Below are 18,830 nucleotides of genomic sequence, written 5' to 3'. Positions count from 1 at the left end.
CCCGGTGCCTCCCCGCTGGGGCCGCCACACCGGGGGGTTCCGCAGCGGCCGAGGCCCGGCCCGACACCGCCACGGTACCGCGCCCGGCAGCGGCGCCGCGCATGCGCAGCAACGCGGGCCCGGCGGCGGAGCGGAGCCACTGCGCAGGCGCGCTGCCCCCCCCCCCCCCCCCCCCCCCGCAGCGCGGGCCGTCGCGCGTCGCCGGTGGCGCAGGCGCAGCGCCGTGCGCGGGCCAAGATGGCGGCCGGGGGCTCCTCGCGCTGGCTCGGGGCGGCCGCCGCCGTGGCCGCTGCCAGGAGCCGCGGGCCGGGGGACGGGCGGCTGCCGCTCGTCTGGCTCGTCCGGGGGCTCAGCGTCCCGCCGCCCGCCGCCGCCGCCGCCTCGGCTCGTGCCGCCCGCCGCCTCCTGACGCCGTGCGCCGGGCTCTGCGCCGCGGGTGAGCGGGGGCGGCGGCGGGGCCTCAGCGGGGAGGGGGGTGCGCGGCGAGCGGCGGAGCCGTCGTGTTGGGGCCGGGCGGAGGCCGGGCCCCTTCCCCCGGCTTTGTCCCGCCTCCTGCCCTTGGCGGCGCCGTCCCGGCCCTCACCCGGCCCCTCTGCCCTCCTCTCCCGCAGGGACGAAGCGCGCCGCCGCCTCCTTCCACAGCAGCGCCGCGGCCCGCGCCAAGGAGGACTATTACCAGGTGCTGGGGGTGCCCCGCACCGCCACCCAGAAGGAGATCAAGAAGGCCTACTACCAGGCACGTTCGGCCGCGGGCCCTGCGGGGGGGACCTGCCGGGGCTGCCCGCAGCCTCTTGCAGGGCAAAGAACAAAACCGCCCGCGAGATCCCTGTGCTTGGCCCCGCTGGAGGCCGGGGGGCGGCGGTGGGAAAGCTCCTGCATCGGGTTGGGGACCTCTTCAAAAGCGTGGTCTGTCTGTGCTGTCACCTCGGGTCTCCTCCCAGGAGGTCCTGGGATTGCTGAGAGTCAGGAGCAGCTTCAGTTGTTCCTTATATTGGGATGATAACGGAAAATGAAGGCTTTCAGTTCCCTAAAGCACAGATAGTGAATGCCAAGCCCTGCCTATTGTGTTTTTCCTGGTATGTGAGATATGCTAAAGTAAATTGCTTCTCTCTGTCGCTAATAGTTTGATTTTTGTTGTTTAGCTGGCAAAGAAATACCACCCTGACACAAATAAGGACGACCCTAAAGCTAAAGAGAAGTTCTCTCAGCTGGCAGAAGCCTATGAGGTAATATGCAAGATTTTATCATCATGCGAAGGAGGAAAGATTGGAGAGTAGACTTGGAGGGGGACACACACACACATTTATTGTGTGCATTTCCTGTAAAACCATGTCTAATTTTTGATGTCTTATACTTCAGGCTTGAGTGTCTCTGTCCCAGCGGTGTCTCCCAGAAATTACTTAGCCCAAGTATCTGATTTACCTGAATGTGTTTTGGGCTCTTTTGTGTGCTCCTTCTCAGCAGTGAGTGACCAGCACAGATGCTGTGGTCGCTGCTGTGGAATTATTGGTCAGCTTAAATAAACAAACAGAAAACCTGTCAGCTGTTATCAGCCGTTTGAGACAGAGGTGCCTTACACTGTGCTCCTCTGGTCCCGTTTCTTCCTGCCCTTCAGCTCGTTCAAAAATCTTGTGCTGGTTTTTGCTCTCAAGGTTTTCCAAATTTACCCCAGCACTCTTATTACCAGCTTTCACCCGATATATTAATGACTGACTGTATGATGTACGTTATTCTTGCTTGTTAGAAATTAGTAAGATCTTGTCATTTTCCTGATGATGAGCTGAGAGATACCAGGGAAGAAGCAGCTTTTTGGTAATTCATATGCTGCTGAGAGCTGGGATAACCCTCCTGATGGCAGTGAGGTTTGAGAACGTGGGCTTGTGGCTGTAATGCCAGTAGCCTTGAATCCTCCCGAGAGACGTTGCTCTGCAGATCCAGGCTGCCCAGTTGCTCGGGATCTGTACAGTGTCCTCATGGCATCGTTCTTTTGCCCCAAAGGTGTTAAGTGATGAAGTGAAGCGGAAACAATACGATGCGTACGGCACGGCGAGTTTTGATCCTGGCGCCACAGGTGCTGGTGCTGGGCGGCAGTACTGGAGCAGTGGTCCATCGATTGATCCAGAAGAGCTTTTCAGAAAAATCTTTGGAGAGTTCTCGGGATCCCCTTTTGGTGATTTTCAGAATGTCTTTGACCAGCCGCAGGAGGTACGAAGTGCATTTATTTTTCAAGTAATGAAATGAAAATGGGAAATGAAAAAGCTAGAGAGGGACACTAGTCTGTCTCAGATCATTCCAGGAGCGAGCTTAAGCAAAGAAGTTGTTTCTGGGAATGTTGCGTTGTATGGGTGGGCAAGTCAGGTATTTTTGATAAGCTGTGTAGATACATTCTCCACACCTCCAGGTAGAATATTTTTTCTGGACTTCAGCTGCTTCATCTGGTGTTTACTGACACCAGTTGGTGCTGCCAAACAATTCCGTCATGGTAGAGGTGTCTTTTCTGCTGTACATTGATTTACACATGTCTGCTTTGATCTGTAATGCTAAAAACCACAAAACACCTTTTAACTAGAAAACAAGCCTTCCAGCATTAGGTTTGGCAGTTTAATTGGCTTAATTTTGCAACTTAATTGGCTTAACTTTGCAGTGGAGCCCATAATAAAACCTATGTCTTGTTCTTTGTACTGCAGCTAAATGCTCTTTTAAGTATTGACAGTGTTGGTTCATGTGCTGCCTTCAGAAATGTTTGGTATTCAGTATTTCTGGCTTTAGTGAAAATGGCCTTTCTATTATAAACAGAATTTCTATTATAAACAGAATTTCCTATTTTTGTGCAGTCATCTTTGCTGATGTAAAGAGTTTAATGAGGAAGAGCTTGGGATTTTTTGGGATTGAAAGCCTTCTCCCTCACCTGTTGCTGAATTCCCATTAAGCAAAGCCTTTAGAAGCATTAAGAGTTTTCCTGAGTGCAGAAAAATGCTTGACTTCTATTTTTACTTCCTTTTTTTGTATTTTTAAATTAATTTCTGCTACACAGCTGCTCATCAGACTGGTGTGATCATCATTCCTGTTATGTTTGCTATCCCTCTGTACCCCTTTTTACTTATATGAGAGATTATTGCTTCCTCAAGTGAGGCAGAACCCTTCTGGATCTGTTTCTTCCCACCCTCTGTTACCTGGATGTGTTTTAAGCATTGTTTGCTATTTGGCCTAAACCAATTTCAGTCTGCTTGAGACCCCGTCACATGTTGGCTGCAGACTGATGTCCGTGTTTCCTGTACAGTATATCATGGAACTGACATTCACCCAAGCTGCAAAAGGTGTTAACAAGCAGATTGTGGTGAACATCAATGACTCCTGTGAGCGATGCAATGGTAAAGGACACGAACCTGGTACCAAAGCGCAGCATTGTCACTACTGCAGTGGCACTGGCATGGTAAGTGCTTTTTAAGACACAGGTTCTGCTGTGCTTTTCCTTATGGGGGCAATTCAGTCCCCTCCACAGTGAAAAATTCTCACTACAGTCATCAGCTTATCTTGGGTGAAGCTGAGTTAATGTGGACTTGCTGTTAATAGGCCCTAGATGGATTTTCTCTGTATTAAAGAAGTGCTCCACCCAGCTAAAAGCACTAGCCTTCAGGGCTAGGTCATCCGGTATCCTACATCCAGCAAGCCACATTTATATAATGTAACAGTTCTGAAATTACTTGGGCATTACTTTGAGGGGTGGAGGGAGGAGGAGGGTGATGATAGCCTACACATAATTATGAAATAAGAAGATTCAAGTTACTTACAGTAAGTAATGATCAAGCTTCAGGCTTTCAATTTCCACGCATCAAAATGGGTCCCAGCAATCAGTCAGTGACCAGAGTGTCTTTCTGCGCAGAACAGATGTAGTTGGTGAGAGGAGACTGCGAGCTCTTCCCACTGTTTCCTTGTGTGCTTCAGTCTGACAGGTGGCTTTCACAGTTCAGACCATGGCTGAGTCTCTATAACGTTTTCCTGGACACTGGCAATAATTCATGCAAATGGATTGTCCTTAGATTCCTCAAAATACAGATGTTTTATAGTCCCTTGTGAAATGGCACTGTAAGGAGCTTTGTTCCTTTTTGCACATTAAAGCCTTGAGACGGGAAGTGTTGCGTTTCCCTTGCCCCTGCCATACTATAGTAGTGATGGTTTTCAGTGGAAATCAGAATGTGATGGCAATTGAATCTCACAAGCAGCATCCTCTGGATTTCTGAGCCAGTTTTCTGCTCCTCCTCTTGCTAAAGGATATTGCTGTCCTATCAGGTTGCATGTGCGATTAGGAGGACTCAGATGTGCTGGGCCAGTTGCTAGCAGTGTTTTGTGGAGTGAAAAGTACCATCTCTGTACTAAATATTTGTACTTTCTGTGTTTTCTTCACTAGGAGACAATAAATACTGGCCCTTTTGTAATGAGATCTACGTGCCGACGATGTGGTGGTCGTGGTTCCATCATAACAACACCGTGTGTAGTATGTCGAGGAACGGGGCAAACCAAACAAAAGAAGACAGTGATGGTCCCTGTGCCAGCTGGTTAGTGGTGTACTTGTGTGCTGCTCTCTGTTAAAGAACTGTAGTTATTTGCTTCCACTTGGCCAACAGCAACTTGCCTCCAAAGCATGGCCGGTCCCTGCCGGGTACGAATGTGACAGCAACGTAACAAGTTTTGCTGCAGAGAAGCAACCTTAAGAACAAAGCAGGTTGATAACTTGGCAATTGATCAAAGGGCTAGTGATGAGGTGAACTTCCTGGCCATGGATATAAATTGTCGCTTTGCCCTTCCTGAGTGAGGTTTTGGTTGTTGCATGGATCCTTCTAGTCAGGTTTTGAAGAGTGAAATGCTCAAAAGGTTTTGTTGCCTTGGGTTTTCTGTTTGCTCTTGATGAAGCCTGGGGAGAGGGTGGGAATCTTGAAAGCCTTAGCCTGGCTCAGAACACTGTGCTGATGGCCTTCCTCACCAGGGAGGGTACAGCGAGTGGTGGGGCTGAAGACTTGCTTCTATGAGACCACCCTGGATGAGCAGCCTGGAATTTTCCTGCAGCTTGTGGAGGCTGCTCAGTGATCCTTAGTCTGATGCGGTTCCCTAAAGAATTCCGTAGGGATTGAAGTAATTGATTGAATTGAAATAATTTATTGATTGACGTAATTTATTGATTGAAGTAAGATTTAGGACAAGAGGTAATGGCCTCAAGTTGCGCCAGGGAAGGTTTACACTAGATATTAGGAAGTATTTCTTTACAGAATGGGTAGTCAGGTGTTGGAATGGGCTGCCCAGGGAGGTGGTGGAGTCCCCATGCCTGGAGGTATTTAAGAGTCGGGTTGACCCAGCGCCGAGGGATCTGGTGTAGTTGAGAACTGTCAGTGTTAGGCTAATGGTTGGACTGGATGATCCTCAAGGTCTTTTCCAACCTAGACGATTCTGTGATTCTGTAATGAGCCTGCTTGGGGCGTAGTGATCACCTCAGAGGTATAAACGTGTGCTGACACCTCCTTCCTTTGGCCACAGCTCCTGGGCTCCTGTGGAGAGCGTTGCTGTGCTGCCCGCTGGTAGGTCTTGTGCCTCGTGCTCCTGGATGTGCGGGTGCTGCTGTGGTGGCCGGCTTTTGGGGATGGCAAGAGTTGGAGGTGCTCAGGTAACACGTGGATTAGAACGCAAGGTAACGCTACCGCTTTTTTTTCTGATTGCAGGTGTTGAGGATGGGCAGACAGTTCGGATGCCTGTGGGGAAGAAAGAAATTTTCATTACATTTAGGGTACGTATCGTGAGATGTTTTCCTTAGTTAAGTTGGTTGGTTGTTCCCTTCACAACTGCCTGGGAAGCGACTGTGTGAATGAGGGACAGAGGAGGAAGAGCGAGTGATCCTTTGAAACAGCCGAGGTAACATGATCCACGTGAACTTTCTGAGACAGCAGGAGATCCGCATTGTAACAAGCAGTGTAACGTGAAGTCTGCTCATGAAGAATTGTGCTGCCTGTTCCAGGACGAGGCCCTTGTGGTAGTGTGCATCAAAATGCAGAGTAGGTTCTTGATACCTTGAGGTTTTGACTTGGAAATGTGAAGGAGTTGTCTGCTGGCAGAGGTGGGAGCACTGCAGAGGGCAGCGGGAGCGCCCGTGAGAGGCTGGTGGGTCAAGTGTCCTTTTTCAGACACGCATTAAGTGCTGCTTAGCACACGTTTTGTAGCTGGGGCCCTCTTCTCCTGTAGGTATCCTGTCATATGTGTCTGTATAGGAGAGAATTGTTTTCAGCACCTTTTTAGTGGTGCGGGAGGATTTAATTCTCTTCCAGCTTGTGAAGCTGCTGCAGAGGTGCCTCTCTCCCTCTTCTCTTCTGGCTTTCCCCTGTTCGGGGTACTGGGCAAGGCTTCTCCGTCTCCGCAGAATCATACTGACACTGATAAATTGACACCAGGATTAGGGGAGGGAGTTGCTGAGGTAGGAAGCGGGCGTCCTACTAAGCCTCTGGCTAATTATGATTATTTTTCTAAAAGACTGAGCGTTAACTTACACTTCTTTAGCCATGCAGTCTGTGGATGGTAAGGGTCTGACTACAGCATTCTGGTATGTTTTTCTTCTGAGAACCTGCAAAGCTGTTTACTGTGAGAACTCTGTGGTGGTGTGCTCACTTCTCTTTGGAACTGCCTGCCTTTTAGGTTCAAAAAAGTTCCGTGTTCAGAAGAAATGGAGCAGATATCCATTCAGACCTCCTTATTTCAATAGCACAGGCTGTTCTGGGAGGCACAGCCAGATGTCAAGGCTTGTACGAGACAATCAATATCACAGTAAGTATGCTGATGTGGAAAAGCTTGGGCATAAATTCGATGTGGGACAGCAGAGACTTCCCCTTTACTGCAAAGATGGTGCAAATCTCCTAAGTCTGCCAGTATTGTGTTTCGGACTTGTTCAGGATTGAGTGTCAGGTAGTTTGTGACCTGCTTGGTCACGCCTCCTTTCCTGTTGCTGCGTAGGGACAGGGAGGGGAAGGGCTGGTGGATTGTTGGACAAATCCCGTCCAAGCTCTACAGACTATGCGAGGTTCTTTACTTGTTCCTTCAAAAGCTTTTCTGTCATTACTGACAGCTTCTGAATGTGTCCAGATGCATGAACGTACCAGATCTGTCCCATCCTACTTTGAAGCTTGCTGGAGTAGTTAACTTTTATAGACATGTAATTACTATATAAATGGTTAAACTAAAGTAATAAATGTGACACCTCTGTGTTGTAGATACCCCCTGGTATTCAGCCAGACCAGAGAATTCGAATGAGTGGGAAAGGCATTCCCAAGGTTAACAGTTATGGCTACGGAGACCACTACATTCACATAAAGATAAAAGTTCCTCAGTAAGTAGAGCTAATGCAAGTTTCTGTGAAATCTTGAACTTTTTGCAAAACATGTTGTTCAGAAAGATTTTTGTGAAAATGCCTGCTGTATGAAGATGATTAATTTCTCGCTCTGCTTTTTATTCTAGTGTGAGGTACATTTTTTTAATAATACCATTTGGCAACCCAGCTCTAAAAATCCTAAACCCTGCAAATGCATAAGTAGTTCTGCACCTGCGTATTTGCCCGGCTATCTGTGATTCTGTCTGGATCCCGGTTACATAAATTCAGTGTTGTGGCTTACAAAGTGTCTGTGCTCTCACACCTACAGCTTAAAGGAACCGAAGTCCTTGGCAGCTGCTTTTCAGACTGCTTGGCCACCCTTGGCTCCTGTGGTGAAGGAAACTTTTTAGCTTGTATTGCTGCACTTGGCAAGGGAGTTCATTTCCTGAGGTCTCCCCACCAGATGTGTGTTCTGTTGCAGCTCCACACGGTTCTTCTCAGCACTTGAAAATACTTTGATTTTTCATTGCAGTTTGGTGAAATGCATATCTCCTCTTCCACTGGGGCTTTTTCTTTATAGATGGCCCATTTTAAGAGCACTGTAGGGATTCTCAGCGTCTGCCAGCTGTATTTGTCTTGTACTTCCAGTAGCTGCTGCCTCTCATGCATGCTGCTGAAGAAGGTTAAGGAGGTCTGTAGAGACACTGTCCCTAAAGACAGGCAGAACCAACACCTCTGTCTTTGACCTGCAGGAGGCTGACAGATCGCCAGAGAGCCTTGATGATGAGCTATGCCGAGGACGAGGCAGATGTGGATGGCACAGTGAACGGGGTCACAAATACAGCATCGGGTGAGTGGGGGGAATTAGTGCTCCTTTGGAAATACTTCTAGTCTGGCGTTAATAGGCTGTAGCACAAAGCAAGGAGGGAGCCTCTTTCCAGAAAGCTTCACTCAAATACTTGCTGGGCAGATCTGTGCATGACTAGAGTGTGGGTATTGAGGTACTGGGGGTCCTGACAGGTTGTGGTGAGTCGCTGTGGTGATGAATGCCTTCCGCTCCCTGCTCCTGCCCCCGTGCCAGAAGTAACTTGTCTTAGTAGCAGAGGTAGAAAAAGAATGTGCTTCAGGCCAACTTTCTGTGTGAGCTAATCCATTGTGCTTCTGACTGAAGTGGGAATGTTTCTCCTTAAAAGCTGGAGGGGAGCACTGCTGTCAGAGCTGCTCTAAGCCATACCTGTGCACATGGGGGAACCTGGGATGGGAATGTTCATTGGTGCTGAGTCAGTAGACAGTGTCAGTGTGACAGAGGGAACAACATCAGTGGGGAGCTTTGCAAAGCTGCTCTTTCGGCTCCGGATCAAGAATTCTGATTCAGCAATTGTTTTAAGTTTCAGGGGTGAGGTACCTGGCATCAGTGGCAGCTAAAGGCAAAACATGGTAGAACAGTAAGGCAAGAGCTTTGTCTTTTGTTACTGGAAAACAGTTTTTTCTTTGCTCATATTGGAACAGTGAACTTGTTAAAGCTGGTTGTCTTTCTTCTTACACTTGAAACCAAAAAGGGCGTTTATGACTGCGTACAGCTAGGCAAAGGTGAGAGTCTTTCAAAGCTGCTAAATGATCCCAGGAACTCGAGTCCTCTCTACTACACGTGCCAAAGCCTGAGGAATATATGCTGGAGTTCAGGATATTGGAAGGCAGTATCTGCCAAATACTTACCAATGTTATGTCTTATAGTGCTTCCCTAACACAGAAGTTACATCTTTCCTGCTGAGGGTAAGCATTAAAGGTCAGCCTTGGGGGAAGGGGAGAGATCTCCAAGCACAGAACGTGCGTTCCAGCTTTTTAAAGACGTTTCTGTGCCAAAGGACAAAAACGTTCCCTGTTTTTTACAATTAAACAGCAAGGTGGATTACAAACAATGCCAGCAGTTTGCAATATAGAGACAGGCTGTTGCTCAGAGCATGTCCTTGCTCTGGGAAGCAGAAACACGCTGAGTGGCTGGAGGCGTGTTCTGCTGCAGGCCTCAGTATTTCATACCATTGCATCAGGCAGCTCAGGAGTCAGCTGGGGGAGGATGGGGAGGACTGGACTTTGTTTTCTCTGTGCGTGAAGAAAGCTTGAGGAGGATTTGGGGGTCCTCTTATTGACAGTTTTACTGTCAAATAAAAGGAGATTAGCAAAGAGGTCTCCTTTGTTTTTGCTGTAGCCACTTCTGGAGGGACAAACTTCTCAGGACCTGTTTATACAGGAGAACTATGCTTGCTGCTGCCAGTGAGATTCCTTATCTGGACGCTTGTTCTGAAATACTTGTAGCCTTTTTCATTCTAGCCTGAGTTCGTTTTCTCCTTGATACTGTTTGTCTGAGCATTGCTTGAAATTCCATGAAGCAGGGTCCGAGTGTGGTTTTGCACTGCTTTGCTCTAAAGGATCATGATATGACCATGAAACAGGAAGAGAGGTTGTTCCAGGGACACCAATGCAGCTTTTTTTTTGTCTGTAAAGTCATGGCTGGATGGCTGGCTGTGGTCAAGTTGTTTTTAGTGGCAGACTCTCAATTCCAAGTGCTTGTTTCTGAAGCCTGTGGGGTCCCTGGCTTGACTCTGCAGCATGAGAATTCCCTCACAGCTGCCTTGACCATTCCCTGTCTAAAATAACCCGCTCACTTTGTCAGGGGTGGTGGCTACAGGTGGGAGATGTATCTGACTGCAGCCCTTTGCTGTTTGTGTCCAGGTGGCAGGGCCACGGCTAGCGCTGACGCAGGCGGGGATAGGCCTGAGGCTGAGGAGAACAAGGAGGGATTCCTTTCCAAACTTAAGAAAATGTTTAGCTCCTGACACCCTATCTGAGGTAGGAGGCCTCTTGTGTTTTATCGTCGTCTTTCCCACACACTGAGCAGAATTTGCACTTCTTGGGAGGTAGAAGCAGCAAAAGCACAGTGTTGCTTCTCACTTAGCCTCAGGCCTTCCAGCCACTGGTGTGAAAAGCCCTAGCTGTCCCCTGTGACCTGGAGCAAAAAGCCAGGGACTAAATTGCATCGTTGCTACAGCAAAAAGCAGCAAAAATGCTGGGTATGTCTTCAGGGAGGTTGCTGGCCTCCCCTGCAGCTCTGCTTCCATGTCCACTCAGTGGCTGTACCCGACTCAAAGCACCGAGGGTGTTACTGGCCTGGTAAAGCTGGGACTGGGCAGTTCTGTTGCCCACAAAGAGCCTGGGCTTGCTGAGAGGCGCAGGAGGGGCTGGTGTGCTCAGGCTGGACTTGCTCCTGCCACGGGCTTACAGCACCTGGAAGGAATCAGTCCTTGTAAAGCACTGCAAAGCCTGTGCCACGCAAACGAGCAGTGTTAGAACTCGGGGCAGCATTTCAGTGGTACTGGCCTGCTCTGAGGCAGCGCTGCGGGCTTGAAATCTTCTCTGGCAGACGCTGGTGTCTTGGATTGCAGGGGCTCGGCTTCCTGTCACCACGGGCTTCAAACTTGTCTGCTCTGTGTGGCTGACAGAGCGTGACGCGGGGCGGGGGGGAAGTGCTCTCGTGCCTGCGCTTGTGCCTTAGGCCGACTCGTTCAGGAAACAAATGTCTCTCTTGCCTCAACTGCAGGGAAACGTTCTACTGGAAACTAAGAGCCAGCAGCAGCAGATCATCTTTGAATGAAAGTTTCTGGCAGCGGGCTCCGGAGAGCGAAGGACGTCAGTCAGCAGCACAGTGTGGATCCCAGCTGGAGAGGCTACAGACCACTGAGGCACCAACAAGCATCGTGATAGAAAACCCACCCACCGCCCCAGGCACTGGTAATGAAGGGAAAGGCCAGCTTTGCAGATACGCGGCGCTCTCTTGGGGTTGCTCCACAGTCCCTACTGCTGCTGGAAGCTTATTTGGTAAAAATTAAAGTTGAAATTTTATTTAGAATCTGAAACATTGGAAATGTGAAATAAAAATTGTCCTCCCAGCACAGAGTGTTGGGTGGAGTCCAAGATGGCTGCTGCTCACTCAGGTGCCCTGTGCTTGGCGAACTTAGCACTGCTTCTCTTCTCCCAGGAGACTTGGTGGGTCCGTGGGTTTTAGCCCTGTCCTCACGACAGCTCTCCTCGCTGTCCTGCACACCTCTCAGGGGAGATCTCCCTGGGGCTGGGACTGCCCGCCCAGCTGTCTGGCTCCCTCCGCAGCCCTGGGGTTTCTTAGTCCTGCTGATTTCCTCCACAAAAAGGGGCTTTGCCACGGGTTTCCCTTACCCCCCGAATTAACTGAAGTTACAACACAAATGCTGTCGCTTCTGAATGGGTACAAGTTTATCACCAAGCCCTTTGTCAGTTTGGGACAAAGTCTTTTATTACATTAGTGCAACACCCGTAGCATAAATGATTGGTCAAAGAGTCATTGTTCCTACATGTGTGAGAATACAAGTGAAGTGGATCACTCCTTCCAGGTGGAGTCGAGCTCTTGCAGTGAGTGTTTTCATGGTTACTGTAGCCTGCTGTTGTTAGTTCTACCGTGCAGGTACCATCAGCCCACATACTAATCGACCAGCTAAACAAGGACATGTCATAGTCTTGCCCTTCTTAATTTGCTGAAATAAAGCACGTGTTGCCTCCTGATTAAACTGTCTGTAAAGTGATTCTGTATCCATGTAAATAAGATTGACTTCATAAAGATATTTAACACGTGCTGTGCCTTGCTGCCTTGTCTACTCTCCCAGCCTTGTCTGTCACCCCCGTTCCCTCCCCTGTAACAGGAAGGTCTCTCAGACAAGGAGCAGAGAGGGCTGGATGTCCTGAGCAGCTCTGGGGGCTGTGAGGGCCTTTAAGCATGGACAGAGACTGCCCCATCCCAGAGCTGTTATCTGAGCAGTACCTAAAGCATAGGGTGGGGTGGGGGAAGGAGTCTAAGTGAGTCTTAAATCCTAGGGTGGGGCAGCAATTGAGATTAGCTCTAGGCCAGGCCACAGCTCTGCGCTGTCTGATTTAGGAATTAAGCTCAGCTTTTGTGTTACACAGTGCCCCATGGCCAGGGTGGTGCTAACACAGCGCTCTGCCCCCTGCCTCACCTGAGCTGTGGAGAACCCCCCGTGTTTTGTGGGTGCTCAGGAGCCCGCGCTGGCCGTGGGTACCTGCAGGGGCCAGAGGCATGAGGCATTCAGCCCACGGCCTGGTGCCATGTGTCAGAGCTGCCGGGGAAAGCGTGATCCTGGGAAAACAACCCACCACCACCCTACAGCTGTGAAAACACCCAGAATCACTAAACACACCCCTCCCTGGAGACAGCGTGCAAAGGTAGCGCTTCTCCTGCCCGTCTGCCTGCAGCTGTGCAGCCTTTCCTCTCGCACTGCTCTGAACAGTCTCACCAGGGCAGCAGGAGAGCCCTGGAGTGCACCCAGGGACCAAAGCTCTGCCCAGCCCTGCAGGGTCAGCCCTTCACCAGGGCACTACTGGAGGCAGTCGGGCAGCAGAGGAGGGAGGGGAGGGTCAGAAGGCAGCCTTATTGTCTGCCACCCACTGAGGGAAGGTGCGGGCCTTGGGGTTGAGTTTCATGGTCAGGTCCACGTTGCGGTCTGGCTTCAGGGCGTAGAAACGGAACATGGCAGCCAGTTCCTTGGCCCCAGGGAAGTCATGTTTCTCATACTCCTCTGGGGAGATCTGCAAAAAAAATTTAGGGGAAAAAAAGTGTTGTCATAGGGCAGAGTCTGCTGGGGTGTTTCCCTTAGAGCATGCAGGGAAGCTGAAGAGGGCTGCATTAGAGCCACGTTATCTCCACTGGTGAGGAAGCTCTGCTGCTCTGGAAGTCATTTGGGTCAGGGTGGTGTAAAGGAAGCAGCAGCCCTGCGGCGTGAGGGCAAGGCGGAGGAAAGTCTGTGCCTGAGCACGCTGGTGGGAGGCGGGATGCAGCAGAGCCCTGTCTGACAGTCAGAGCTGACCCCCCCCCTTCCTCCAGCGCAGCGTGAGAAGGGGTCACGGTGGGGAAATCATGCTGCAGAGATGCTGAGGAGCTTGTTCTGAATCTTCCCCGAGCCAGCCACTCCCCGAAGCCACAGCCATGGGCAGGGCAGTGCCACTGAGCACCCAGCAGCCCTGCCTGGCAGAAACAGCCCACCCTGCCTCGGGCCAGCACCCGGCTCTGGCACGCAACACGCTCTCCCCAGTGGCAGAGGACCAAAGCAGCTCCAAGGGAGCCCTTCCCTGCACCAGGGCACAAGCTGTGGCTGAGGGGTTCTAGAAACACAGGCTTGGGGGGTCCAGGAGAGCTCTGGAGAGCCTGAGCAACACAGGCTGCCACCTGGCACCCCAGCACTTCCTTCCCTGCCTGAATCAAAGGGTCGACCACTGCTTCTGCACTGCCCTGGGGCCCCAGGAAGAAAAGAGCTTCTTATTTGTCCCTGGGAGAGCAGAACCTGCAGGGAGCGTTGGAGGTGTTTCGTTTCTGCTGAAACGTGCTTTGTTCTCAAAGCAGAGTGCCGCTGCACCCCTTCTCCATTGTATCAGCCGCCCGAGGGGAGCAGCACAGCCAAAGCACAAACAAAAAAGAAGTCCTGGAACACTGAGAGGCCAGGAGTGCTGCAAGGGTGACACAGCAAGGCCCTCGGGGCAGACGTGCTGAAGGGAGGGGCAGCAGCAGACCTGCTCTGGAGGTGCCCAGCCCTCCCAGCGACTGCCTGGCCCCTGGCTCTGCTGGAGACCTCCCACTTCAGCCACTCCCCAGAGCCAGGCACTGACCCGCCTGGGTGCACCGCGTGCTCCATCAGCACAAGTTGCCTCCTCAACAGTACCAACAAGGCAGTTTTGGTGCCAATGTGTGCTCCAGCCGCATGCGGGGGCAGCGGGACTAATCCTGTACACTGAGCTATGAGGGCCCTCCGTCCCAACAGCTCCCCACCTTGCTATTAGGGCAGAGCAGTGCTCGTTTTGCCACTGCTGTGTGTGCTCAGCCCCTGTACAGACCCCCCCAGTATTCCAGACCAACGGGAGAGGCTGGGTGTGCTGCTCCCCAGGGTGCCCACCCGCAGCCAACAGCAGCCCAGCCTGGGCAGGGACCTGCAGAGCGTGAAGCTGTTGGGAAGGTGCAAGGATCATCCCCCCACCACCTCAAGGCAGGTTGCAGGACCCTGAGCCAGCTTCCCCTCACCTCAAGAACACCAAAACCACCAAGGGACGCTTCCTACCTTGCTGGGTTCCACTGTCTTGCCCGTCTGCTGGGAGAAGACAGCAGCGTACTCTGCCTCGGTGAGCTTGCCGGTGCTGAGCCCGATCACTTGGCCTACGTACTCCTCTGGGGACTTCAGCAGGCAACGTACAACAGGCCCGATATCCTCCACCGCCATCCCATCCATGGGGGTGTCCCCCATGGGCAACTCTGTATGGGATAGAGACTGATGCCAGCCAGAGTGCAGCCCTGCTTGAGGGAGCCCAGCTCTGAGGAGGTGCAGCTGGAGTTTTGGGCACCCAGCCTCTGAACATGAGGTGAGGAAGAGCCGAGAGCACCCATCAGTGTGGCAAGACACAAGAGCACCTCCAGGGCTGAGCTCCTGAGCAGCACTGTGACTCGCCTGGATCTGCAGCCCCACCTCTGACCCCCAACATCCCAACTGCTGGGAGCTGGGCTGTCCAGAGACACTCTGGGACCTGCAGAGCAGCCCTCAGTGCCAGAAACAGGACTGGGATCCCACTTAATTCTTGCAGGCCACCAAACAGGTCTGAAGGACCATAATGCAGCTGCAACTCGCTGTGCGCAAGCTGGCACAGGCCTTTCTTCCCCACCAGTCTGCAGCCCTGGTGGCTCCTCCACCTCTCAGTGAGCCTCTGCACAGTGGGAGCAGATGAGAACTACAGGACACTGACCAGGAGAGCAAGAAGTCCCCTCTTACCCAGGACAAAGGTATCTCCCTGCGGGACCTTCTGTGGCTTGAAGATGGAGAGGAAGTTCTCAAAGTAGAACGGCAGTCGGATGGTTGTGGTGGGAACACCAACCTTCTGGAAGTACTCCTCCACCACACCTTTGCCGTCAAAGTGGAGCACCTCCAGCTGGCCCCCCGTCAGCTGCTTCACGTTCTCCAGGCCGCTGTACACGACGTGGCGCAGACCCAGGCGCTTCGACAGGTCAGCAAGTCGCTTTCCCTGGGTGAAGGGTGAAGCTGGCCATGAAGAGGGGAATGGGATGCGCAGGGGCTCTCATCATCCCCCCCACTTCTCTGCTGTTGCACTGGGCAGGATCCGACATGTGCCAGCTGAGCAAGCCCCTCAGCTGGAACCAGGGCTGGGCAGACCCAGCGAGCCCCGTGAGTTGCCAGGTGGGGCAGAGTCCTCTGCTTACACCATCCTACATTAGAAAGGTCACACCCTCCCCAGCTTTGATGCTAGCTCCTCTGACAAGCATACAAACACCACCCCTAAAGATCTGCCGGGCCCAGCATACCTGCCCTAACATGCTTATCTTTTGTTTGCTGCCATCCAGGCGTGGTCATCATGCCACCTTACGAGATCTGCTCTGGGGTGAACACTGCCCTTGGGGAAGGCCCTGGCATTTCTGATACACATTTGGCCCCAAAGCTGCAAGTGCAGAGAACTACAGGACCGCAGGCAGCCCTGGCTCAGCCCCTGGAGGCTCTGTGGAGCCCAGTCTTCCCACTCCTGCTCCTGGGCAGTGCTCTCCTCCATGCCAAGTCTTGTAGCATTTAACAACTCCCTGAAGGCACCAGATCCTGGAGCCACGTGACTGCGAGGGAACAGGGAACAAGTTCTGGCTTTGCAAGAACTGGGACCTGGTTTGTTTGTGAGGCCTCAGGACTTTTCTGGACCGGCCACTTGAACTGTCAGGGCTGCCATGGCTGCACTAAGAGCTGTCCCATGACCCCAATGCCACACAGCTGTCCCTTGATCCCCCCCTCCCAGGCCATTCCACATGTGGTCCCAGTTAAAGCAAGCACTGGTACCTGCGCGATTTCCTTCTCTTTGCTGCAGTGCTCCCAGAAGTTGGTTACAACAAAGGCTCCGTAAGCACCCGCCAAGGCCAGCTCCAGCGATGGCTCATCGTCCTGATCCGCCTTCACAACCTCAGCTCCCCTCTGCTTCAGCTCCTTGGCCTCCTTCTTTGTGGGCCTCCGTGTCACTGCGCGGACCCTGAAGGTCCCATCTTCCAGCAGAGCCCGGGCCACGCAGCCCCCCTGAGCCCCTGGGTGTGCAGAGCCGTTCAGAGCCGTGCAGAGCCCCGACGCCGCACAGGGCTCTGCTGCTGACGGGAGCTGGGACGAGCCGCGGCCGTGAGACAGAGCTGCCTGACCCCGCACCCTCCCTGGGGCACAAGGACCAGCCCCTCATCCCTGGGCCCCTGCCAGCCCCACTGCCCCTTCCCTGTGCGGCTGCTCACAGAATCATCTGGGTTGGAAAAGACTTCGAAGCTCCTCCAGTCCAACCATGAACCTCACACTGACCGTTCCCAACTCCACCAGATCCCTCAGCGCTGGGTCAACCCGACTCTTCAACCCCTCCAGGGATGGGGACTCCCCCCCTGCCCTGGGCAGCCCATTCCAACGCCCAACAACCCCTTCTGCAAAGAAATCCTTCCTAAGAGCCAGTCTGACCCTGCCCTGGCGCAGCTTGAGGCCATTCCCTCTTGTCCTGACGCTGGTTCCTTGGCTCAAGAGACTCATCCCCCCTCTCTGCACCCTCCTTTCAGGGAGTTGTAGAGGGCGATGAGGTCTCCCCTCAGCCTCCTCTTCTCCACACTAAACCCCCCCAGTTCCCTCAGCCGCTCCTGGTAAAACAAAAGCCGCTCCTGCAGGCGGGCGCCTTCCAGCCCCCTAGAACCCCCACGGGGCTCCGGAGCCTGAGCGATTCGGGAGCGGGGGACGCCCCTGCCTTCACCTGCGGGGACCCTCCGCTTCCTCCCCCTCCTCCTCCGCCGCCGCCGGGCAGGGCACCGGGGCTCGGCCCAACTCTCGCCCTCCCCACCGGCCCGGGGCGGAGCCCGGCAGCCCTGCGGTTCCCGGAGGTGCGGCGGCCCGCGCGGGCAGGGGCCGGACGTTTCCCCGAGCACTCACCGGTTGCCCCGAACACCACGATCAGTTTTTTCCCAGCCATGAGGCAGCGCGGCCGGTCCCGGGGCTCTACCGGGGGGAGAGAAACAGAGAGGTCGCGCCGCCGTGCGGGCCCGCCCAGGCCGCGGCTCAGCCCCCGGCCCGGCCCCGCTCGGGCGGGGTCCCCCGGGCACGGCGGGCGGGGGGCGGCTGCGGGGACCCATCGCCGGGAGCCCGGGGCGGCGCGGAGCCACCTCCCCTCACAGGTCACCTCGGCTCGGCTCGGCCGGCCCCGACTGCGTTCGGCTCCGTTCGGGTCTGCTCGGCTCCACCCGACTCTGCTCGGCTCTGTCCGGCGGGGCGGGCCCCACCTGTCCATCTCTCCCCGGACCCGCCCACTTCCCCCCTGACCCCGCCCACCACTGACCTAGCCCACCCACCCAGGCCGCTCCCACCCCCTCCTGGCCCCGCCCACCCCCTCCCGGCCCCGCCCACCCCGGCGGGTCGCAGCGGGCCCAGCCCCGGGGCGGTGGCGGCGGCTGCGCGGCCGTTCCGGCAGCTCCGTGCTCAGCCCCCGGCCGCCCTCTGAGAGCCGCTGAGACCCCCGGCGGGTCGTCAGGGGTTTTGCCCCGGAGGCGTCCCAGGGCTTGCAGCCCCCCGCGCTGCAGGAGCAGGAGGGGCTGCGGGTCCTCCGGTGACGCGCTTCCCGCCTGTCCTTGGTGATCCCGGAGCATCCCCCTGCCCCCCCCGGGGATGCGACGGTTCGTTATCCCCAGGCAAGTGACTTCTGCTCTGGGCTGAGCTCGGGGGACAGTCCCTGCTCACCCCCTGGCCAAGCTACTCGATAGGTTGAACTAGTAAATATATCGGGAAATTTGGGGTTGAATCAAGTAAACAGCCCAGAAAATATGTGAGGGGTGCGTTCCATACAGTTGTAAAGAAATAATTCGGAGGCATTAATTAACATGAATAATTGTGAAAGCGGGAGGTGCAGCCCCAACTAACTTCTGCACAGTCATTTTTGGTGTGAGGGAGCTTTAGCTGCAGCTTACCGGGAAGGTGACAGCTAATGGGACTTCCCAGATGCCATCTCCTCCTGACACCAGCCCCCTGACAGGGTGGGAAATTACCAACAGACCTAACACTTGGGAGGGCAAAGGTTTTAACCCCTTAACAGGCGCAGCCCCAGGGTGGGCAGAGAGCGAGGCTTGTGCCCGGAGCAATCCCTGGGAGACGCACAGCCCAGAGCGGCGGCTGGAGGTCCCAACTCCTGCTTGCCCCCACCTTTGCTCCCCAAACACAGCCCACCGGGTGCAGCCGGTCTGGCCATGAGCCCCCCCTGACCCCCACCAGCTCTCCATGACAGCTCCATCAGCCATCATCATCACTATCATCTCCACCATCAGTCATCGACCAGCACTCAGCTAGACTTGATGAAGGGAAAGATGTGTAATTATGGATTTAGATACAGATTCATTAGCGCTACC

General features: G+C 53.8%; 2 protein-coding genes across 3 annotated transcripts; one reads left to right on the top strand and one right to left on the bottom strand.

Moving 5' to 3' along the window:
* The first annotated feature begins 230 nt into the window (after positions 1 to 230).
* On the top strand, positions 231 to 12,004 carry DNAJA3 (DnaJ heat shock protein family (Hsp40) member A3). Of its 2 annotated transcripts, XM_074841166.1 has the most exons (12): positions 231 to 436; positions 612 to 736; positions 1,143 to 1,226; positions 1,999 to 2,205; positions 3,281 to 3,433; positions 4,409 to 4,556; positions 5,712 to 5,776; positions 6,676 to 6,804; positions 7,248 to 7,363; positions 8,098 to 8,195; positions 10,076 to 10,192; positions 10,941 to 12,004. In XM_074841166.1, the coding sequence occupies exons 1-11, from the start codon at positions 238 to 240 to the stop codon at positions 10,177 to 10,179; spliced, it is 1,428 nt and encodes a 475-aa protein (XP_074697267.1). In that variant the 5' UTR covers positions 231 to 237; the 3' UTR covers positions 10,180 to 10,192; positions 10,941 to 12,004. The 2 variants fall into 2 exon arrangements, with proteins under 2 accessions (XP_074697267.1, XP_074697268.1); XM_074841167.1 differs by lacking the exon at positions 10,076 to 10,192.
* Positions 11,644 to 17,674, bottom strand: NMRAL1 (NmrA like redox sensor 1). The gene is made up of 6 exons (XM_074841168.1): positions 17,615 to 17,674; positions 17,368 to 17,433; positions 16,261 to 16,499; positions 15,196 to 15,445; positions 14,494 to 14,684; positions 11,644 to 12,973 (listed from the first exon to the last, which is right to left on the bottom strand). Exons 2-6 carry the CDS (start codon positions 17,405 to 17,407, stop codon positions 12,803 to 12,805), a joined length of 891 nt encoding a protein of 296 aa, XP_074697269.1. The 5' UTR covers positions 17,408 to 17,433; positions 17,615 to 17,674; the 3' UTR covers positions 11,644 to 12,802.
* Positions 17,675 to 18,830: the final 1,156 nt, after the last annotated feature.

This window comes from Strix aluco, chromosome 15 (genome assembly GCF_031877795.1).
Source record: "Strix aluco isolate bStrAlu1 chromosome 15, bStrAlu1.hap1, whole genome shotgun sequence".
Taxonomy (NCBI): domain Eukaryota; kingdom Metazoa; phylum Chordata; class Aves; order Strigiformes; family Strigidae; genus Strix; species Strix aluco.
This window is presented reverse-complemented; position numbering and strand designations above follow the sequence as displayed.